Source organism: Trichosurus vulpecula, chromosome 5 (assembly GCF_011100635.1).
Source record: "Trichosurus vulpecula isolate mTriVul1 chromosome 5, mTriVul1.pri, whole genome shotgun sequence".
Taxonomy (NCBI): Eukaryota; Metazoa; Chordata; class Mammalia; order Diprotodontia; family Phalangeridae; genus Trichosurus; species Trichosurus vulpecula.
In genome coordinates, this window is record NC_050577.1 from 189,506,856 (window position 1) to 189,531,920 (window position 25,065).

The window sequence follows — 25,065 nt, forward strand, 5'->3', positions numbered from 1 at the left end:
GGGTCTAGAGTTCTGCCTCTGCCACCAAGTATCTGTGACATTGGTCAAGTATGAACTTCTTGGTTCTCAGTTTCTTCACTTGTAAAATGAGCAAATTGGGCTGATTTTTCTTTAATGCCCTTTCTAAGTCTAAGTTTCTGACCCTTAACTTCAAATGCTTTTTCTGATATCTGCCAATTATAATAGGTTTAGACATGAATCTAGCTAAGGAAGGACAGGCAAGAAGTTATGAATTGAATAACAGTGTATTCAAATTCAAAGAGGAGAAATGATGATATCTACCTAATATCTGGAGTCAGAATACATTCAAATATGATCTCATTTTTCACACATTAAACAGATTGTTGTGTCCAGCATGTATGAGTGTTTGTGTTGGGAGTGGAGGGGAGAGGGGGAGAGAGAAAGGGAGACTGAGAGGCAGAAGACAGACAAAGACATAAAGACAGACACAGAGATGGGAGTGAAGGAGGAAGAGGAAGAAGAGGAGAAGGAAGGTTGGAGAAACAGAAAAAAAGAGCAATGGCTACTTTTCTAAATTATCCTGACATCTAGTGGTCTAGTCATGCAAAACATATGGAAGAAAACCTTTTTTTGTTCATTTGAAATCTTAAAAGGACCAAGAAACCATTCAACTCAAGAGTTCCTCCCACACACTCCTTAGAAAATGGGTCATTTGTCTACCTGCAGTTAAGATGTTCAGAGCTTAAACTGATTGACAAGGATTATGGGAAAGGTGCCTAGGGTGTTTGTGCCTACATTGATTCATGCCTACTCCCACTTTTTGCAAACCAGCTCCTAAGTACTTTCAGGCTGCTGGCTGGCACCTGTTTTTGATTGCTGTTATCACACCATACACAGGGAGTAATATATTCCAAAGACACAAAGGTGGGGGGTGGGGGGTGCAGTACAAGATGATGAGGAAGAACGTCATTGCATCTTTATCAGGGACTTTTCCATGTTGTGAAAAATGAGAGATCTACTTAAATGAAAGAAAGGAACTTAACAATGGAGGTAGAAAAGGAAAGGGGGGTGGGAGGATAGGTTTCCTCCTGAAATCATGTGCCAGATGTAGATTAGATGGCAATCCACCCACAACCAACCATTAGTTGTAACATTTGCATAGAGAAAAACTAATGACAAATTCACTGAGTCAGATACAATATTAACAATTTAAATGAAATTTGGTCATTACTTTTACATATTTTATTTTGTCACATTTTTTTTTTTACTTGTGGAAACAATTCTTGTTTGGATAGTTAGTTGTAAAAGTTTAATTTCTCTGGATCTAAGTTTCCTCTTTTATCAAATGAGGGGGTTGGGCTAAATAACCTTGAGATGCCCTTCATCTTTGAATCCTTCGATTCCATGATACTCTTCTATCAAAAGAAATCTGAGGCCAATACAAATGTGATCATTATAAAAACAAGTTTACTTCTAGAGACAGATAGCAGTGCTACATAGTGAACAAAGTGCTGGACTGGGAGGAAAAAAGGGGATTCAAATTCTACTTTTGACATTTACTAGGTCTATGACTGGGCAAATCACTCCATGTCTGTGAACTTTTTCCTCATGATAAAACGGGGATAATACCTACAGTACCTGCAGGGTTTTTGTGAGGTAGAAATAAGGTAATATAAAATAGAAATAACAATATTAAATGAAAGCATTTTTTTTTGCTAATTTTAAGGCACTATATGCATTTCAGTTATTAATTGCTTCTTTTATGGTAGGATGACATCAAAATATATGAAAACACAATTACAGATAAAATCAGGATACTTGTTATGTTGTATTCGTGTAAATGATGTGTTCCCTTCTGAGAACAAAATTTAAACAAGCACATTCATCAAGCTCTTACCTCTGTCTGCACCATGGACATTCTGTATGACCTCATGTCTGATACTAGACCCAATATGTCGACATATTCATGATCACAAACATGCTGTAGCAGTCGATCCAGGGCTATGAATGTCCCTGTCCGTCCCACACCGGCACTGCAATGTTATTCAGACAACTTGATTTGTTGTTGAAAATTATAAGTTATTGTTCTAAAAAACAATACTTAGGTAGCACCACGGGGGAAGATATTAATCATGTTCCCCCACAGTATTTTCCACTTACTCAATACTGAGAAAAAGCTATATTCTCCAGAGATGCACTTATTTCTGGCATTTTTTCCTATGGAAGATTTTTTTGTTGTAGTTGTTGATATTGCTTTTTCATGAACTTACTAAAGAGATGATGATCACATACTCACAGAGGCTGTTCTCTAAACAAATCAATAATTTATGCCCAACACTACTAAAATCTATTGGAAAATACAGACCTTGAGCTTATTTCCCTCCTCTTATATACTACCTCGGAATCAAGTTCCCACAGGAAGGTTCAGTCTTCCCCAACTGGTTGCTACTGACATATTTTTGTACCCATGGGACCTTTCCCCTCTGTCTTTGACTCCTTTGGAGTATATGGCTAGTGTGCCACAAAGGAAGATCTGATTCTAAATTAGCCTAGAACTATGCTCCTCGAATGTTCTCAGTATGAAGTTTATGTGACAGACTGGAGTAGTAAGTAGTACAGCAGCAGAGATGGGGAACCTGTGGCCTCAAGGCCACATGTGGCCCTCTAGGTCCTCAAGTGTGGCCCTTTGACTAAATTCAGACTTCACAGAACAAATCCCTTTAATAAAAGAATTTGTTCTGTAAAGCTTGGGACTCAGTCAAAAGGCCACACCCAAGGACCTAGAAGGCCACATGTGGCCTCTAGGCTGCAAATCCCCCATCCCTGGATAGCCCTGAAGATCAGCATCCACTTGATAGCAGGTAAAGGAATTCTATTGGAAGCAGGAGTCTTCATTTGGTCTTAAAATAGTTCCTTCTTCAAGGACTTCTTGGTCTCTAAATGGAGTTGGATATCTGGATGAAGTTTCACCCAGATTTCAAACTCCAAACCCCAGGACTCTTAGAATCACGGAGTTGGGATAGGGATGGAAGAGGAGTAGAGGAGACAGGCACTAGAGAATTTCCCAGGATGTTAACTGTGTGAATTAGCTCTTCTCTTCTCTGTTACCAGACAACTGCCTCACATTTTTACAGAAGAATCCAGGTTAGGATGGAACTAATGTGTTCAGTAGTTCTGCTGTTTGATCTGTGAGCATTATGGGCTGAGCTGAAGGATATCAGATTTCAAAGAAGGAAAATTCCTATATTGGGAAATCTGGACTCAAATTATTTGTGTACAGTGGTCTTAAAAGTTAAAAGGCTTTGCTGACATATAACCATATGAAAGACCAAGTGTATGACTAGGCAGGAAATACACAATGTCTTTGCCCACTGGGCTTTATTAACTCTTGTGTTTACTTAAATTCATCTGGAGAGCAGACTCAAAACATCGTGGGTCTCCCAAAATGCTACAACAGGTTGGACCCACAGAGCTCTGTGGAATTTTTGTGGGAGAATACCTTCAAAATGAATTTACTGTTACAGTGGAAAGAACAAAGAATTTGGCGTCATGTCTCTGTGTGACGTTGGGCAAAGCACATAGCTTGTCTGAGATACATTTTTGTTTTCACATCAGAAAAATGAGAGAGATTGACGAGATTACCTCTGAATCCCCTTCTGTTTCTAAATCTATCATCAGTATGAAGCTGACAAAACTCTGTAAACATGAATGTTTCCATATACAAAGAATAGAAAACAAGGGCTGTGTATGAGACCATGAATCTCTATTACATAGTTTTATAAAAGCTACATATAATAAACTTAACATGGTATTACTAACACTTTCTTTCCTGTGTTCCATTCTGAACTTTCTTTTATTTCTTTTTGTGCATTTTAAAATGTTTTTAACATTTTTCTTCATTTTTTGTATCACTCTCACACCATCCCCACTTCCCCCTATAGCTCCCTTCCAAAAAAGTCCTCCTTTATAACACAAAAATATAGTTAAGTAAAACTAAATAGCATATTGGTTTTGTGTAATGTATATCCCATTCTATATGTACGGTCTATCACTTCTCTGCCAAGAAGTGAGAAGCATGTTTCACAGTGGTTCTGGAGTGGTGGTTAATTGATCTTTCCACAGATAAGAGTTAAAAGTTTCAAAGTTGTTTTCCTTTACAAAATGTATAAATTGTTCTCTTGGTTTCTACATTTTACTCTGCATCGGTTAATATAAGATTCCCCAGGTTTCTTTAAATCTATTCCTTTCATCATTTCTTAGGTCTCAATAGCAACCCTTTACAATCATATATCATAATTTGCTTAGCCATTTCCCAGTAAATGATTACCCACTTTGTTTCCAGTTCTTTGCTACAACAAAAAGTATAGCTATAAATATTTGTATACTTGGGTCTTTTCCCTCTTTTTTTGAGCTCTTTGGGGTTACAGACCTAGTATTGATATTGTTGGGTATGTAAAACAGTGACTTGGCATAATTCCAAATTACTTTACAAAATGGAACAATTCCCATCTCCATCAATAGTCTTTGTCCTCCCATAATCTCTCAAAACATTGCAATTTTCCCTTTTTGCATCTTTGCCTTCAAGAACAAAGTAGTTAATTACATCAGTTTTCTGGCCGTAGAGAGGTTTTTGACATTGATGCAGTCCTTAGCAACCTAGGAAATATAGTTTAAAAAACAAAATAAAGTCAAAGGGCACTAGCTAGCTGGATAAGGCTCCAGCTCTGTGTTCCAAAGAGCTTAGGCTGTAGCAAATAATCTCCTTTGGGAAAGGAAAACTCATTCTAGGCAAAGCTCTGAAAATAATATACAGATCATTCTTTAAAAGGAAAAAAAAGCCAAGAAGGTATTTTCCCCAATTTGATGACTGTGTGTTTTATAAATTCTGTTTTCTAAAAGAGTTATGGGAAGGAAAGTTAAAGAATTTCCATCTAAACCAGCTTTGGGGAAGCCTACACTCCTATAAGGAAGAGATATCACCCCAGCTAAGTACTCCAACTGGAAACAAATAAGAGGCCCACAGATAGGTGCTCATTAGAGATGCACCCAACAATGACCAATAGTAGCCATGACACCAGTAGAACAGTGTTGACCAGCAGTCACACAAGACCAAGAGGGAAGCAATGACCAACAGAAACTATTTCCATCAAAGACCAGGGCAGAGACTGAATGCCATGTGCAACTTAGCAGAGATCAGTCCTGGAGGGAACAGCAAACTGACATCTCTAGTCGAAAATCTTGCAGTGTCAGGTTTGAGTTGCCTCTCACCATGTGTGCCATAGCTACACCACCCCCTACTTGTGTGCCTCTCTCTTCATTTCCACACGTTCCCTAGATTTGTGCCCTTCCTTTAATGTACTCCTGCCACACGTGTTCCTTCTTGGTATGCCTTTCCACCTGTAGCCCCTACATGTGTCCACTCTTCCCCTTGTGGGTGAGTGTACCCCCCAGGTTGATGGGAGTAATATTTTATTGCCACTTTTTTCATTATGTTATTTCATATGATGCCTTTCTTTTGAATTAATTGTGTCCCCTGGCTGAGGAGAAAAGGTAAGCACAGAGCTATGGTGTTGAGTGGATAAAGACCCACGGAGTACCTTGAATCTGGTGAGATATACTTTGTGAGTTGTGGGTTGCTTCTAGGTGCTATGCTTACTTTCTTTTCCTACTCTGTCTCTCCCTTTTCTTCCCTTAGACCATTTTTATCAGGTTAAATGATGCCTTTCCAGGAAAATAAAACCTGTCATATCACCTTTTCATATAACCAAAGGCATGATAAATTTGTCCCTGTATTTGAGCAGCTTTGTTTTTTCTGCTTCAACACATTGGTATGCCTTGGGAAGGAGCCATTTTGACATCTGTTGATAGCAGCATCTGATGCAGAAAAATGTTTCACTTATGAGCTACGGAAATGGAATCATCTCCAAATGGAAAATTCAGCACTTTGTGATACTTCTGGTATCCTTCACTTCAGAGAGACATCCATTTCCTGTAACTCTCAAGTGGCATTCATTCAGATTCGTGACATTTCAATGACTCCATGAACTCTCATCTACTCCTTCTACTGATATAGCCCGAGACCATCCATATTTTATCATCCTGTAGGATTCTTTCCAAGTTGTCCCATAAATCCTCCATTAAGCATGTACCTAACATACTGGTGGCCTCTTCTGGATCTTGTAATATCTCCTGTACAAGTATCCAGTATAACACATTGCTTGGCCATACTCTTGATACATGACTGACCTATCTCATTTTCTTGGCCTTCATATCCTTGATGATATCTTTAATGTCACTTGTTCACAAGAAATTGGTGGTAGTACACTCTAGCCTATTTATACAAACTATGGATATTCCATTTTCCTTTGAGTTGCCTATAATTTTTCTTCGTCTGAGATTATGGGGTTTCACAATTTGAAGTCCTTACTGTGAGTGTATTAGGGAAAGGAAGAGGGAAGAGAATAAACATTTACATATTTCCTACTATGTATGAGGAACTGTGCTAAGAACTTTACAAATATTTGATATTAGTGTTAAAAAAAAGATGGGCTTTGGTGGCAGAGAGCAGTTTGGAATCATTTAAAGCACTGTGCCGTTTCTCAAATATAATCTATCCTGATTCCCTACTCCAGGATTATTTTGAATCCTCAGGATTCTTCAGAATTATTACAAGGATTATTCAATTTTGTGTGTGATCTAGTGTGATCTAGCCTCTCTCTTACTCCTATGAAATGGTGGACCTTGCTTGCAGTACATCTGCAGTGCTCCCATCCAACTGAATGTCATATGGGAAATAAATATTCTTCACCCACTTTTTCCTGAGTGCATTACTTGCCCAATCTCTTTTGAATTCCCATGAATCAACACCAAACATTTTAATAAGGGCAATCTGGTATGTTTTCATTGAGAAAAAGAAACCCCCTATTGCTCAAAGGAAACTAGAAGCGAATAAATTACCTGCAGTGTATGATCATGGGGCCTCTGCTCTTTGTGGAGTGCTGTCGGACCATCTGTACAAACTGCATGATGCTTTCTGCAGCATTTGTAGTGGGCACACCATGGTCAGGCCAGGCAGTGTAGTTAAAATGCATGACATCTTGCATCTCGTCAGCCTTTTGTGGGAATATGACAAAAAAATAATTGTTTCAGTCAACTTTCTATATGATTCAAGCACTTAATAAGTGCCTACCATGTGGACATGCACTGCGCTAGCTGCTAAAGACATAATGAAAAGAATAAAATAGTCCCTGTCCTCCAGTAGCTTACACTCCATTAGAGACAACATGCATACATACAAGCATATACTGAATAAATACAGATTATTTGATGAGAGGCATCAACGGGGTTGAGAGGAAGGGATGAGGGTTGTAGGAAAGGCCTCCTTTGGTGGGGGGGCAGGGTCACACTGAAGTACCAGATACTGAGCTCATAAATTTAGGATTTCTAGTGGAAAGACAAAAATAATCAGTTTTGCTTTATACTGCTTGATTTTTTTAAAGAAAAATTATTTTAATTCCAAGTTCTTTCCTTCCTTTTCTCCTTCCCCCATCCATTGAGAAGGTAAGACATATGATACCCATTATATATATATGTATATGTATATGTATATATATATATATGTGAAGACATGCAAAACATATTTCCTTAATAGACATGTTCTAAAGCAGGGAGAGAAGCAAGAAAAATAAAGACAAAAATATGCTTAAATCTGCACTCTGAGTTCATCAGTGGTTTATTGAGAGATACATGTCATTAGGAGTCCTTTGGTATTGTGGTAGATCATTGTATTGATCAGAGTTACTAAGTCTTTCACAGTTGATATGTAGAGGTGTTCTCCTGGTTCTGCTCACTTCATTTTGGATCAGTTCATATAAGTCTTCCCAGATTTTTCTGAAACTATGCCCTTCATCATTTCTTATAGCACAATAGTATTCCATCACATTCATATGCCATAACTTGTTTAGCCATTTCCCAATTGATGGACATTCTCTTAGTTTCCAATTCTTTTCCACCATAAAAGTTCTATTATAAATATTTGTGTACATTCAGGTCCTTTTTCTTTGATTGAGTAGCAGTATTGTTAAGTCAAGGGGTATGCATAATTTTATAGCCCTTTGGGCAGAGTCACAAATTGTTGTCTAGAATGGTTAGACTTGTTCATAACTCTAATCAATGGTGCATTAGTGTATCTATTTTCTCATATCTCGTCCAGTATTTGTCATTTTCCTTTCCTGTAAGCCAATCTGATGGCTCTGAGGTGGTACCTTAGAGTTATTTAAATTTGTATTTCTCTAATTATTAGTGATTTAGAACATTTTTGTTATGAATATTGACAGCTTTCATTTCTTCTGAAGCTGATTATCATTTGGGGAATGGCTACTATTTTTATAAATTCATCTCAGTTCCCTATATACTTAAGCAATGAGACCTTTATCAGAGAAACCTGATGTAATTTTTTCCTAGTTTCCTGCTTTTCTTCTAATTTTGGCTGCATTGGTCCTGATTACATAAAAATCTTCCTAATTTTATGTAATCAAAATTATTCATCTTACTTCATCTGAACTTCCATCTTTTTAGGTCATGAATTCTTCCCCTATCCATAGATTTGACAGATAATTATCTACACACCCCTCTAATTCACTTATATCACCCTTATGTCTAAATAATGTATTCATTTTGAGCTTATCTTGATATATTGTGTGAGATGTTAGTCTATACGTAGTTTCTACCAGACCACTTTCCAGTTTTCCATGTAATTTTTGTCAAATAGTGAGTTCTCACCTCAACCTCTTGGATTTTTGCTTTTATAAAACACTAGGCTGCTGTGCTCATTTGCTTCTGATTCCTGTTTCCATTGTGTAACTAAACCATTCTATTGATCAACCACTCCATTTTTTAAATATTCTACCAAATTGTTTTGATGGTTACCGCTTTTTAATATAATTTGAGATTTGGTACTGCTAGGTTTGCTTCCTTCACAATATTTTTCATTGATTTCCTTGATAATTTAACCTTCTGTTCTCCAGATGAATTATTATTTTTTCTAGATCTAGTTCTCTGTTACTAGAGGTTCCAAGCAGAAAATTGATTCATGGTATTTAGGGATTTTATAAAGGAATTCACATATAAAGCTAGGGTTTGGGCTAGGTGATTTCTAAAGACCTTTATGATTTTGTACATAGTCTTTGCATACAGTTGGAGGTTTCATCATCCCAATCACCTAAGAAGCTAGAACCTCCTAGAAGATGAATGATTGTGATCACACAGTGGGAAAACATAGCTAGTATATAAACTGGTTGCTGAAGTTTAGGTGCCAATGGAGAGAGTTCAGTGGGGAAAGTTCAGTGTCCAAAATAAACCCTTAGCAGGAGGATAAAGGTCAAATATTATAATGTGACCTTGATCCTTATTTTTAAACAAAATGTTTTAATGGGAGTCATGAAAGGTAAAAAAAAATCTTTAGGAATAATGGTAGTAACCATTAAAGTATTGACACAGCCTCATCCTTAAACATATGATCTGTAAAGATTTTGAAAGTTGGTGAATATGAAAGATGTGAAGATAAGTCCATAAGTCCATAAGACTTGTCAACTGAATTGCTACAATGCACACAACTGGAGAAAAGCAGGAAACAGTATCATGACCTCTATAGGGTATTTATTAACCTTAGTTAGGCATTTGACTCCTTTAGAGAGTTCAGATGTCATGAACTGCTAAATAATTTTATTTTTTTTTTTAGAGAAGTTCATTATGCAGGCAGTGTTACAGAATGTATATAACACTGGACTTGGAGTAAGAAACTTTGTGTTCAAACTTTATTTCTGACACGTACTAACTGTGGAGTCACGCTATTTAAACTTTTTAAATCTTGATTTCTTCATCTGCAATACATGGATAGTAATATCAACCATACTCATCTCATAGGGATTTTGGGGAGGAGCAAATGCGTTCATACATAAAAAGTGCCTTGCAAATCTTGGAGAATTATACAGAGGCTTACTTATACTAATAATGACAATGAAATGTCAATCCCAGCATGTAGGAAGGTGACTTGAATATGGAAGTCACTTAATAAACATATTTCCATATTCAGCTGAGATGGGTGATATTATAAATCCAACAAAGCACAAGACTTCATCTGGTCAGACAAGACAGCAAAAAGGAATCAGCATACTTCAACAGGACAAAACCACTGAGATAAAAACCCTCCATGCATACTCTTTATCACCCAATTCTCACACTATGGTTTCTCATATATTCCAGCATTAGACATGTGAGGGTGATGGTCATTTCTCAGTGGACTTTGCCACGTCAGCACCCATCATACAGAGAGTTGAAAGACTTAATTTCTATTTGCTCTAGGGCTTCAGGGTACATTACTACACCAAATGAATTTGAAAAATTAGTGTGCAAAGATCACAGAAAAATAAAGTTATAGTTAAATATTTTATCCCCATTTTCAGGACTTCAACGTGTTTGTCATTAGAATTTTTGCCATCATTTGGTTCCAATCACCAAAACTGTATCTTTGAAAAAATTAGGAATCTGTGATTTTCTTGAACAAATCTAACCATGTCATTCCCCTTTTCAAAAAATTCCAGTGGCTTCCTATCCAATGTTAAAATCAGACAGAGGAATTCCTCTGTGATCTGGAGAACATATTGACTGAGTGACACGGGAAAAGTCTATTCCATGCTTCCCACAATATTCTTTCCCAGAGCCCAAGATGGATTTCAGAGGGGCAGGCTGTTGTTCTGTATCGGGTGGCCTTTCCCCTAGAGAGTAAGTGGACTGATGACTTCTAAAGCTAGGAACAAGAGCACCAATTATATCATTGATGGGATGTTTCTATATTAGCTAAGTGAATTACTTTTGGAAAGAAATATATCACCAAATGTAGTTCTTGTTATGCTGTTAGCTTGATATTTTACTAAATTAGCAATGCATTAAAAATAATCATTACTGTCAACCTTTTAGAAGAGTCCTATTGATTTTTCTACTGTGGCTAGCAATCTATATTAAATCAACAAATATTCACTAAGTCCTGGTATGAGTAATGTTTCTATGATATAATTAGCTGAAAAGGGCTGTTTTGAGAGAGAGAGAGAGAGAGAGAGGGAGAGAAGGCATTAGAGCAACCTAACGAATAATTTCTTTTTATTATATTTTCTACCTTATTGACTCAATTCGATTCATTTCAACAACTATGTATTGAGCATCTTTGTAATGATATTAAAGTCTTTTGAACAGGTGAATGGCATAATTAGAGCTATGCATTAGGAAAATGATTCTGGCATTCATGTGAAGGAGGAAGTGGAGATGGGAAGAACCTAAGCGCAAGAGGTGCAATTCATATGATGGTAGATTTAGAAGCTGAAAGCAACTTTAGAGACCAAGTCTAATGCTCTCATTTTACAGATGAGAAAAATGAAGCACAGAGAAGTTAAGTGATTTGTCTAGGGTCACACAGCTAGTAAGTATCAAAAGTGGAATTTGAACCCAAACTTCCTCGCAACAAGTCTACTGCTCTATATTCAAACACCTGCCTCCAGCACAGGAGATAGAATATTCCAGAAGAAAGTAAGCTAGTAATCTGGTAGGTTATAATGTATAAGGATAGTAGCAACAGGACTAGAAAGAAGGCAGAAGATGTCTCATGAGGACCCTCTTCTCTTTTGTTTTATACTATCTCATTTGATGATCTTATCAGCCCCCATGTTTATCCTTATGCAGATGATTTCCATATATGTATGAGTGAATGAATGAATGATTAAAACATTGTTAAGTGCTTACTATGTACAAGTCACTCTTCCAGGTGCTGGAGATACAAATAAAAAAGTATGAAAATCCCTGCTCACTTTCTATTTGTTCAGCTTTCAATTTTCTCCTAAGCTCTAGACACGCATCTCCTACTGTCTCGTGGACAACTCAAAGTGGATGCCAAAGGCATCTCATACTCAACATATACAAAATGATCTTATTATCTTCTCTCTGCCCCACCCCCAACTCAAAAAAAAAAAACAAAACCAAAAGCAAAACCCTACCTTCTTCTGTACTATATGGACTTCTCTTACTATTGAGGCATACCACCATCTTCCCAGTCACCCAGGTTTATAGGCATCATGGATGTCATTCTTGACTTCTCATTCTCCTACTCAATCTGTTGCCAAATCTTCTCATTTCTATCTCCACAACATCTCTCATAACAATGTCTTTTTCTCCATTCATACAGCCACAACCCTAGTTCAGGCCATTATCACTTTTCATCTGCAATATTTCAGCAGCCTTCTAACTGGTCTTCCTGATCCAGGTTTCTCCCTACTCCAATACACTCTCCCATTAGCCACCAAGGTGATGGGTGATTTTTCCAAAGCATAGATCTGACTATGTCACCCCTGCTCAGGTTGCTACATGACCTCTCCATTGTCTTCAGGATAACACAGAAAATCTTCTGTTTGGCATTGAATGCTCCTCCTTCCTAGGTTTTCAGTCTTCTTACAATCTACTACTACAACCATACCGGGCTGCCTTACAGTTCCTTGAAACACAACTCTTGTTTTTGTGCCTTTGCAATGGTTTTCTCCCATGCCTGTCATACTCCGTGCACTCAACTGCTGCTTTTTAGTTTGCCTCACTTTTTTTCCCCAAGACTCAGCTCAAAGCCTTTCTTCAGCAGGAAGCCTTTCCCAGTCCTCTAAATTGCTAATTCCTCCTCTATCAGGTTATCTTCCATCTACTCTGTGTATATTTTGTATGTACCTAGTTATTCACATGCTGTTAGGATATATGCTTTCTCATTGAGAAATTAAGTCAAAGTAGAATAGCAGTTGCTGTTAAGGCAGGTGATTAAAAGGTCGAAGGCTGATGTTTTAGAGACTGATTTGTAAAGGAATGAATGTTGTATTGACTATGCTCCCTACTAGCTGTATTAGCCTGGGCAAGTCATTTAATCTCTCTGTGGGCTTCAATTTACCTATCTGCAAAATGGGGTTAATAATATTTGTACTACTACCTACTACATAGGATTTATTTGAAAGGAAGTGCTTTATATGCTATAAATGCTATGTAAATGTGACCTGTTTTGTTATTTACTTTGTTTTGTTATTGTCATTATCCTATCACAGATTTAGCTGAGTATGACAGCATACACAATAATCTCTTGGTTGTTAGCAATTCTTGGGAAATAGAAGGTTCACATTAATAGTGTGTCCCCCTGTCCAACATATACGAATTACCAACTTTCAAGTAATTAGGAGAGAAGGAACCAGCATTTATTAAGAGTCTACTATGTTCCACGTACTGTGCTAATCACTTTACAAATATTATTTCATTTGATACATAATCAAAACTGTACACTAGGAAAATTAATCTGGCATCTATATGTAGGAGGAATTGAAGGGGGAGGGAGAAGATGTAAGGACAAAGAGTTCAATTCAAAGGATCATAGATTTTAAGTTAGAAGGGACTGGAAAATGGAAGATACACAGCATTAAAAAATAAAAGATGTTAAACATAATTACTTTTTGATGACTGAACATCAATTTTCACTGTCCTGTAGATATACAGAAATCTGTTTTTTTGAGATTTTGTTCTAACTCATAGCTTTCTGTTCCTTCCTCTCTACCATATAGTACCTCTTCCTCATTTTTGACCTCTAGATTCTTGACCTTACTCTAGAGTCTAGATTCCCCCTCTTCCTCTTTCCTTTCTATACTTTATTACTTGGTGATCTCATCTGATGAGTCCACATCTTTTTTTTTAGTAGCCCTAGTTTCTCAACTAAGCTATGGTCCCAAATCACCAAAAGCCAGTTGCATATTTTAAATCAAATGTCTTAGAGGCAATTCAAACAAGATGCCAAAATCTCTCACTCCACATGCTCAAATTAAAACTCTTTATCTTTCCCCCAAAAAAACCCTATCTTCTCCCAAATTTCCCTTTGACTATTGAGGGTACCACCAACCTTCCAGTTACAATAGGTTCAAAACCTCCCCAATTCTTGTCTCGTTCACCCCAGGTATCCAATCACTTACTAAATATTGTAGTTTTTTTCCATAACATGTCTCACATAGCCACCACCCTAGTTCTTGCCTTGATTATATCAATATCTTCTTGTAAATTATATCAATAATCTTCTAATTTGTCTTCTTGCCTCAATCCATTCTCTGCATAGCTGACAAACTGATTTTCTTAACACATAAGACTGATATGTCATTCCTTCTATATATCCCTTGCCTCACTAAATTCTAGTGACTCCCTTATACCTACAGGATCAAATAAAAAGTCTTCTGCTTGGCATTTAAACCTCTTTACCACCCAGCCCCTTCCTCTTTCCATTCTTCTAACATTCTAGGTATGGTATGGTGAAGCCATACTGTCTTGCCTACTGTTCTTCACATAGGATCCTCTATCTCCTGTCTCCTTACCCAGACCTGGAATATTCTCCCTCTCAACTTCCAACACTTAGAATCTCTATTTATCTTGTATGTTCCAATTTACATTTCATTGGAATGTAAGCTTCTCAAAGGTGGGGACTGTTTCAGATTCTTATTCATAGTTCCAGCGTCTAACACGGTTCTGGCACATAGGAAGCCCTTAACAAATGCTTGGTGATTGATTGATGAACGCCACCCCAATCCATATTGAATGGAGTGGAAGCTGTGAAGCCAAAGTTCACCTATGAGATTATATCCTGGAAGAATTTATATTCCAATATCTACAGGTATCAGTGTCTTTCTTGATTGCTAGTCTCTTTGCCTGATGATTGCGAAGAATTCCCAAAATTTGTGGTAAGCAAAGTAATGTGGTCCCTGCCACTTACATAGCTGATGCGGAAACTTCTATAGGCCCAATCACTATGTTCCTCTTCAGAGGTCATCTCCACTGTAATGTCTCCATAAGCAATGGGTTCTTCGGTAAAGGGCCAATAATGATCACATTTCACCTGGAACAAGAAAGGGATATTCACTTTCAAAACAACTATGAGGGAGGCATTAGCAACTAGAGAGAATCAGGAAATATGTCACGTAGGAGGTAATCCTGGGGTGAGGGTTTTTGGGGGGGGTTAAACTTTTGGCAGTGCTTCATTTCTTTTTTTTTCCTTTTTTTAGAATTTATTTATTTATTTTTAGTTTTCAACATTCACTTCCATAAGCTTTTAAGTTTAAAATTTTCTCACCCACCTTCCCCCTCCTCCTCTCCAAGATGTTATGCAATCTGATATAGGCGCCACATATACATTCATATTAAACATATTTTCACATTAGCGTGTTGTAAAGAAGTATTAGAACCAATGGGAGGAACCATGAGAAAGAAGAAACAAAACAAAACAACAAAAGAAAAAAAGAGAGCAAATTGTATGCTTTGATCTGCATTCATACTCCATAGTTTTTTCTCTGGGTGTGGACAGAATTTTCCATTATGAGTCTTTTGGAGTTGTCTTAGATCCTTGCTGGGGCTGAGTTTTGAAGGAGACTAGGGATTCTAAGAGGCAGGAGTGAAGGGTGAGTGCACTCCAGGCATGTGGGACAGCCTGTTCAAAAGCACAGAGACTACAGATAGAACGTCAAGTGTGAAGGACAGTGAGTATATTAATTTAGCTGCAACATGGAATATGTGGTGAGTAGTTCTGTGTAATAACTCCGGAATAGTGGGCTGGAGACAGATTGTGAAAGGTCTTAAAAACTAAACAGAAAGGCCTATATTTCATCATAGAGCAACAGAGAGCCCCTGGAGTTCCTGTGAATGAGGGAATTACTTGGTTCAACATGTGCTTTAGGAATATCATTGGCAGCTATAAAGACTAGTATGCTTTGGGGAGGTGGGGATATTGGAGGCAGGAAGATTCAATTAAGAGGTTAATGAAATCAGGTCAGACAGGAGTTGATGAGGGCCTGCATTTGAGTAGTAGCTATGTGAATTGAAAGAAAAGTATGGAGTGAAACATGTTGTGGAAGTAGGATTGATAAGATTTGACAACTGATTAGATGTGGGAGGTAAGGGGGTATGAAGAGTAAAGGATGACTCTAAAGTTGTGAAGCTGGGTAACTAGAAGGATGGAGGTTCCCTTGACAGAAACAGAAACTTATTTCTGATTCTTACTATCTGTGTTACTGTGGGAGAGTTCCCAACCTCTCTAAGTTACAGTTTCCTGATATGTAAAATGAGGATAATAAATCTGTAGTGCCTTCTTTATAGATCTGCAAGGATCAAGTGGGAAAATGTAGATAAAGTAGCTTTACAAACCTTAGAGAACTATGTAAATACCAATTTTCATTATTCTAGAAAGTTCAACCAGCAAATCTCAACTACAGCAGGTCCTACCAAACTGGAAAGATTTTGAGCAAGGACCAAGCAAAGGTCTGTATTTCTGGAATCTGAAGAATAGCTTAGCTAAATTGAAGCAGAATCTGGGGAATGTGGAGGTTGATCAGGTCAAGCAATTTGTTCTTAGGTCAGAAACAAGGTGGGACTAGAAAATAACAAAACTGAACTACTTCAACGGATGACTGATGGCATTTCTGAAAGTAGAGTTCTCTGCGCTGTGACCAATGGTAGCAGTATTTGAATAAGTGGGTATCACCTCCCAGGGTGATTGCTTTGCTAGCAGCAAGGCTCATTTGGATGAAGAGGTTCTGGTGTGTTTGGTTAAAAAACAAAACAAAACTAAACTAAAAAAACAAACACCCTAATTTATGTTAAAGTTTTATCAATGGCATTTTATTGAAATTTCTTTCCCCATACTTACCGTATTTTCTGTCTAAACACTAAATATATGTATATATAATATATAGCATATTAATATATAATAAATATATCAACAATGTGTAATATACTGTATACATATATTTATGTATACATATATCTACATATATACACATAATGTGCATATAAATACAGATAAGCCCTGTTTTCAATATAAACTGAAGGATTCCAATTGATTTCCCCACACTTAAACAGAACTTAGTTACTTACCCTCCTTTTCTCATTACACTGAGTGAGCATGACAATAATCTGTGACCTCTGCTGGAGAACCATCTTCCAAAAATCATTCCTGGTTTCTGGGAGAGGTCCCTGTGTGGCAATATACTCCTGTGGTGAGTTATACCCCTGTTTTAAAAAAAGTAGCAGAGGCATTACCCATAGGCTGCTGCCAACACTAATGCCCAAATGGGCAAATTATAAGCACCTGCCGAATTAATGTAGAAGGCCTGATTTAAAAAAAAAATCTGTCTCTGACCATATAGTTTTTAAGGTTAAATTTTGGAAATATTTTTGTTAGCCGCCTAGGATAATTTAAGTGACTGAGCAGACCTTTAGCATTCCTAACATCACTTCCAAGGTTCTGAGATATATAGCAGCCTGACAATTTCTTCTTTACAGCCATTTCGAGCAGTTGTTTGGGATAGCATCCCAGGGGCTTAGATGTTGCTATTTCATATCCCTGGCTTTGAAAAAAATTACAAAAAGTAGAAGTAACTATTGGCATCATCCCCTATTTCAACTCATGCTAAAACTCTGTTAGAATAATATTTGAAAATGGAATAAAAGAGACTAGGGTTTTGTTCATTTGTTTTTACTCTATATTCTGAAAAGGAAAAATGGATATTGTCCATTAAACAATAAGGAGAGTAGAAAATTATGAAATATTTCTTTCTTTTTCCCCTGAAACTGACATTTCTCTCATCTGATCTCCCACCGCTTTATAATATTTCAATTTATTTTGTATTGTCTGAACATGTGCCTTACATTTCCTAGTCTGTAAGTTTCATCATGGAAACCTATAGCTTGAGGTATATTTGTATACCACATTGCCTTCTATTAGTTTTTTAATATTTTTGATCAGCTATGCTTGCTGATTCTCTTTACTTACAGGAATATAGTTGGCATTGATGTAGTCTGCACCTTCCTCTTCATTCATGGAGACTAGTCTGACACGGCTAAAGTCATCTGTAAAGATGCCAAAAGGGGAGAAGTTATGTTCACAGTTCTTCACGGAAGATGGGTGCTATATGAGTCCTCAACTCAAGCATGGGCTAAGTCAGCAAAAGTCAAAGAGACCTTCAAGACCATGAAGGGACTTGAGCACCAGCTGGGGCAAGGCACATATGCTTCCAGGATAAAAAGACCTAAACTTCCGGGAAGTAGCTTGACTTTGGCCATAGCATCAATTCTGTGGTACTTGCTGTATTTTGCTTTCCCTAACTTTCCCATAGTCCCTCAGCCTAGGACTCTGCTTGACACTGGTCTTTCTACTCCTCTCACCCCTTATTATCATTACCTCCACCTCCAGTCACTCTAGTAATGGAACTACTGGAGGATTTCATTAATTGGTGGTGCTGGTCCTACCTCACAATTACACAGTTAAATATGGCAAGTAGTTGTCATCTTAAATCACTGGCCACAAATGACAACTGTTTTCATTAGTTTTTTAGATTGTAGCATAACTCATATAAAGCTCGTAGCTAATTAAGACCCCTGGGGGTTTTTCCCTATGTGAACTATCTCACTATAAGAGATAAATTCTCTATTTATACAGTTGATGTTCTGAATCCAAATATAGAGTTTAATATTTATCATTATTAATATATTAATACAATTAAATCTCAACTTATAAAACTCATCATTGTTTCAGCCTTTTTTGACTCCTGATTTCACCATCCAAATACATTAGGAATCCCTACCAGTTCCATGTCATCCAAATATTTCATAAACCCATCATCCCTTGGACCACTTCCTGAGGAGAAATGACCATATGAAATGCCATCTAACTTTTAGGGTATGATAGGGGTTACAAATATGCCTTTTTAAGAGGTGACTTGAGGGCAGACCTATCTGGTGACCTCAGAATCTTCTTTCTGATTCCACAGATCTTGGGGTGGTATTCATGGCACACTTCAGCACAGAAGAAAAGTGGAGTCTGGTTAGAAGGGAAGCTTTTAACTGTATGTTGTGGTGTCTTTTCCTAAAATACAATTCCTACTGCAAAAAATGCTCAGGTTGAGCAGACTTTGTCAATTGTAAGAAGGGATTTCGGACAAGCTGTCCTTCACTTGTTCCTTCCTGAGATGTTAAATAAATATTGACTATCATGGGGGCCCTTATTTTAATCTCAGCCTGAAGCTTAATATTTTCAACCAGGGTTAAATAGTCATAATTTCCTTTAGTAAAATACCACCTATTTGTAACCATTTCTTACCAAATCTACAGACATCCAGCAAAATTATAAACTGGGATATGAGTTTATGACATGGTTTTATCTTTGGCCCTTGAGATATACCAGCACAACTGGATCAATGTTCAATACACTTACATGGTAGAATATTTGTGTAACGATTTTTACATCTATTCAATGGAAGATCAGCAGCAAAATGTGGAATATCCAGTCCAATTAGCTTCAACTCCTATTAATGACAGAAAAGAGAATTCTGAGGTTATATTCTAGAATTTTTTTTTATTTTCTCCAAGAAGATAGAGAGGACCTTTACATTACAGGAGATAGGATTACAATTAAGAAAATTTCACTAAATAACTGGGAAGGATGGCTAGTGTTCTTTGAAAATTAGGGTATAGAAATGGACACTGTTCCACTGTTTTTCCAAAGGAAATGTAAGAAGATACACACACACACACACACACACACACACACACACACACACACACACATATATCTCCATGGTCTGCTGTCTGAGGACCAACCTAACTGAGAACAGAGAAAAATTAAAAAAAGCAAAAAACTTTTGAATGGCTCCTAGTACTATATAACTCCTTTCTATTTCCACTGGGGTCATGGTGGAATGATGAAAAGGAGCTCACAGAATGCTAATGATCTCACTGTTTTAAGAGTCTATGTAAATGAGAGTTCTTTGTCTAATGTTTAATGAATTTACACAATTAGAAGAACTGAACCACATCAATATGGATATTCTTATGATGAAGGAAGCTAGCAAATAAAAATAATTGCAGCTAAACAAAGAATGATTTAAAGGTTCTCCTTGGAGAGACAAAGAAGTTGTCAGAGTTGGTCTCAACATGTGACCAAAGGCAACAAAAAACATCATGTCATATGATCTTGATCCTGCTGCCTTATAGTGCTCATGATGAACATTAACAAGAAGATTGCCATGAATATAATTGTAAATTACACATCAGCATTTGTCTTTAAAGATAATTTTATTGATACATTTTAACATCATCAAAATTTCCCCCTGTATGTCTCTGCTGTCCTTCCCTGACAGCCATTTCATGTAACAAAGAATATTTAAAAAAAAAAGAGGAAGAAGAGAAAAACCAATTACCAAAATCATCCAATACATTGTGACACTCTAAAAATATTCAGTGTTCTATAACCATGGCCTTCCCACCTCTGAGAAGTAGTGAGAGGAGTTATCTTTTCATATCTCTTCCTTGTGGCCATTCGTGTTCTCTGTAATTTTGCAACATTCATTTTTTATTGTTTGTGGTTGTACTTTCTGTTTGTATTGTTTTTAGTCATTGTATGCATTGTTTTCTTTACCGCTTATTTCACTCTGCATCAATTCAAGTAAGTCTTTCCATGCTTCTCTGTACACATCATAGTTGTTATTTCTTATAGCACAGAAAGATACCATTGTATTCATATACCATAATTTGTCAAGCCATTCACCAGTTGGTGGGGATTTACTTTGTTCCCAGTTCTTTGCTAGCACAAAAAAATGCTAGCACAGAAACTAGGGATATTTTAGTCACTTTATTTGTAAAATTCCAGATTGCTTTTCAAAATGATTGAGTTAATTCATACTTCTACTGCACCAGTATCTCTTGCAGAGGAGAAAGAAATAGAGAAATTTTACAACCTGAAGAATGAGACAAGATCCTCTAAATCATATGAAAATATACTGGGTTATGATGATTGTCATCACATACAAATACACAAAAATGAAATTGTATCATAATAGATAGGAGACGACTGGTTACTGATGTGGAAGTCATATCATATTAGCTGTGAATGCACCAAGACCAATAAGGGCAAAGAGCAATAAGTATAAGAAGAGGACAATGTGAAGTTTTAATAGCTCTAAACTGACTTATCCAAAGAAGCTATTAATGTTTCCAAAAATGGAAAATGGAAAAAAAACCAGTGATACTGGCCCTGATTATCATCCTTTCTGGCTAAAGTTTATTTGGTATAAAATTGTCAACAGAATGAATAGGTAAAAAGAGTCCCTAAATACCCCTCACCAGCAAACACTTGATTTCCCTGCCAAGTGGGGAGAGATGACAGCCAAGGGAGATATTTCAATAAAAGTATGGAAGAGAATGGAAGAATTTTATGAGCAGTAACACCTTGTAAAACAGCAAAAAGGACTAGAAGCAAAGTCTACAAAAAGCTTGGCATGAGATGTAACTAAGCTTCAACTTTCCAAGAATAGTCGGAGGAATCTGGTAGAAGGAAAACAAATGCATGCAAAATGTAACAAAATTTCCCATTTTTCTATAACAATCTGTTTTCATCATCAGTTACAGAGAAATCATCAAATCTGTACTCTAAAATTGTAGTCACTAATGCATTAAACTGAAGAAGACAAAGCTGGGACAAATAGAAGGACTGGACAAACTACACACTGAAATAATCCATGCTGGCAACAAAATAATCTGCTTGGGGAAAGAGGAGTTTCAGAGGGGAGACTCTGAGTGTGGATCTGAATGGAAGTCAAAAAAGAGAGGAACTCTAAGAAAGCATTTTGCAACTCAAGTCCAGAAACTGGAAAGTTGAATGGTGAAGCTGAGTAGCTGCCCCTGCTTTCAGCAGCCAGAATGGTACAGTTGGCATTAGTTATGAGTTAGTGTTTCGCGTTCCATCTGAAAGAATAGGTATCTGGCTGTGAAGTGAGTCTCCTCTTCCTCCTCCCTCTCTGCCCAAAAGAGGCAGAAGCTGATTCCAAAGCTTATTCTATTCTATAAAATCATCTATTTTATGTTTAAATATGAATTTTTGCTGAGTAGATAAAATCTGAACAAACCCGTGAAATACCAAGGTGAAGACAAGAAAGAAGTTCAAACTTCATTCCAAAGTGTAAAGCTTTTTCCTGGTGGCTAATTTAAGTCAAATGAAAAAGAACCTTATGATTTTAATTTAGAATTTAAAAAAAAATCAAAGTCTCAAAACAGGGTAAACATGAGCCCTAAGATTTTTCTACCCTTAAGCTAAAACAAATCAGTGGCTAGTGGTGGAAGGGGATGGACCCTGTTGAATTATCCTCACCATTGTTTTCTCCCCAGGGATGCATAGGTGGTGATAGGCATTAGGTCTGGCTGTGTAGGAGGGGAAAAAAGAATGGCTGGGAAAGCCCAGCCTGCACATTTCAAGGGTTGGAGTCATCTGATAGTGAATAGGAAAGTTTTTCTTTCTCTTCATTATATACCAACATTGACAGATAAGATAAAGGCTACATGCACACACACACACACACACATACACACACGTATATTTGTTTTATTGAATTGAATAGTTGTATCACACTCACCTCAAATTGTAGAGAAAATTTGTAATCTGAATCTTTGGCCATCTCTTTGATGTAGGCATCAAAGTCATCTAGCTGAACAGGACTTTGTTAAGCACAAAGAAAATAATAGAAAGAATGTTGTTAAAATATAGTATTACGTATTTAACTGAGTATAAATAATTAACCAGGCATCTCATTCAGTGCTACAGTCCTGCTCTGGCCTCAATCTTTCATGTTTGACAAATATATCATAATGAATGTTCATACTAAAGGACAACTCATACGCTTAAAAGTTCAATTCTCAACATTTTTCTTAGTTGACATTATCTATCTTTCAATAACCTCTTTAAAGGTAGTGACTTATGTGTTGAACTAACTAAGAAATTAAAGGATATCTTTATATTTCCCCTATAGTGTCAACCTTACTACTCCTTGATGTGGTAAAATTAAATAATGTATGCTTCTACATCCCTCATTAATTGGTCAAACCATTCCATCAGAACCCCAGCAATGCCGTTAAATTCAGCATTAATAGGATAAAGAAATTAGATAGAAACTCAGGCAAAATTGAACTAAACCTTTGTCGAGGGCTTATGCTTGCCATATATGTAGCTATATAAATATATACATATATAATATTCATGTAATATTTGTGTATGCATGTACTCCTACTTCTTTATTGATTCTTCATTTGGGGACAGAGTTGACTTCATTTTCTTAAAGGCTTTTGCAACAGAGTACAAACTCTGATGAGTCCTTTACTGAATTAGGAAGGTTTTTAGTGAATATCACTTATTTATTGTCTGTCTATACATAGACATATAAAGAAGGTAGTAAATATTTGCATGTATATAAGTACATATGTAAATTTTATATATACAATAATAATAATAATAATAATAATAGCTCAAATTTATATAGCCCTTTAAGGTTTACAAAGCATTTTATAAATATTGTCTCATTTTATCCTCATAAAAACACTGCAAGGTCAGTGTTATTATTATCTCCATTTTGAGGCAGGCAGAGGTTTAGTGACTTGTCCAAGGTCACACGGCTAGCAGGCCATCTGGTCTCCCTGACTCCCTCAATCTCACCACCATGACTGACCCATTTTTCTTTTTGCTCACATACTTCTTCGATGGCTTTCTCTATATTCCTTCATTTGCATAATACTTTTTGTAATGTGTTATGATGCATTTATGTCCACCATGCTCTCTCCATTGCTCTTTGGGTGAATTTGAATTAAATTCTTTGGAGACTACAGGGTTTAATGACTCTTAGTCATATAACACCAACAAAATCATGCTGATTTTTAAAAAAATGGACCTTTCTTTCCTGGAGGAGCTTACGGCAATTAAAAGAACTTTGCAATTTCTAATAGTCACTGCAGCCCTCTCTCTTCCTTCTGTTCAAGCTTGGGTCCCCGTCATCATGTGTTTCCCGTGTTTGTCCCAGATCTACATAGAATGGAAGATGTCTAAACATTTTTAACACATGATTGTTTCTAAATGGAGAGTCATTCCAGGCCTTTTGAGTGATTTGAAGTCAGTTAGGATGCCCTCTGATGTTCTGGGTTGCTCTTGGATCCGCATGATGCCACTGATAAATAGGAGTATCTGCAGGACCTCACCATCTACGTGAGTCCTTCTTCGACTTGAACTTTGTATTGGACCACCCCCATAACAATGGCAATCATACTGTGCAAGCATAAATCTGCATATTGCATGCCTCAACTGATGTTAGCTGGGCGGTGCAATGGATAGAGCACTGTGCCCAGAGTCAGGAAGACATGAGTTCAAGTCAGACCCCAGACACTAACTGTGTGACCCTGGGCAAATAACTTCTATTTGCCTCTGTTTCCTCAACTGTAAAATGGGAATAGCAATGGCACCTACCTCGCAAGGTTGTTATGAGGATAAAATGAGATAATGGGATATACGCAAAATAAATATCAAAGGGTGATTGGGGGTGGGGAGAGGCTCTAACAGCTAAGGAAATCCGGAAAGACTTGTTGAAGGAGGTCACACTGGAGCTGAGCTTTGAAAGGAGTTAAAGGTTTGGTCCAGAGAAGGGAACAGTCCATGCAAAGGATAGATGAAGGAAATGAAATGTCATGTATGAGTAATCCAAGTAGGTCAGTTTTGCTGGAGCGGTTTATAAGGGGAACTAATGTGTAATTGGTTGAAAGATTGGTGGGGAAAGAAGAAATGCAGGCTATAAATAACCTTATGCAAATGCTCCAGATCACTCATAATAAGAGAAATGCAAATTAAAACAACTCTGAGATTCTATTTTAAAACCATCAGATTGGCAAGGATGCTTAATAAAAGGAAAATGACACTATGGTCAAACCAAGGATAGCAAAAAAATGTTTGAAAATTTGTCCCAGGAATAAAAACTGTAACAGATCAATGATTGTGAATTATATGAAAATTTCATGTCTATAATTCATGGATGCTTTCCAGAGAAATGCTAGCCATGATGAACAATGAATAACATTAAAAAATAAAATTGATTATATTTTAATGTATAGGAAAGACTCATTGATAAGGGAGTTAATTTTGAATCAACTATCTCTGTATAGTCAGACCAACAACTTGGCAAAGAGAAAATTCGTAGA

At 36.9% G+C, this 25,065-nt stretch overlaps 1 protein-coding gene across 1 annotated transcript in view; it reads right to left on the reverse strand.

Moving 5' to 3' along the window:
* PTPRO (protein tyrosine phosphatase receptor type O) overlaps positions 1-25,065 on the reverse strand; it is a 211,090-nt gene that overhangs the window by 14,146 nt on the left and 171,879 nt on the right. The window contains exons 19-25 of the mRNA XM_036759490.1: positions 22,467-22,548; positions 19,274-19,364; positions 17,834-17,910; positions 16,936-17,070; positions 14,783-14,905; positions 6,919-7,073; positions 1,859-1,994 (exon numbers count right to left, since the gene is read on the reverse strand). Of these exons, the coding sequence (XP_036615385.1) occupies positions 1,859-1,994; positions 6,919-7,073; positions 14,783-14,905; positions 16,936-17,070; positions 17,834-17,910; positions 19,274-19,364; positions 22,467-22,548 (799 nt within the window). The remainder of the gene's footprint in view (positions 1-1,858; positions 1,995-6,918; positions 7,074-14,782; positions 14,906-16,935; positions 17,071-17,833; positions 17,911-19,273; positions 19,365-22,466; positions 22,549-25,065) is intronic.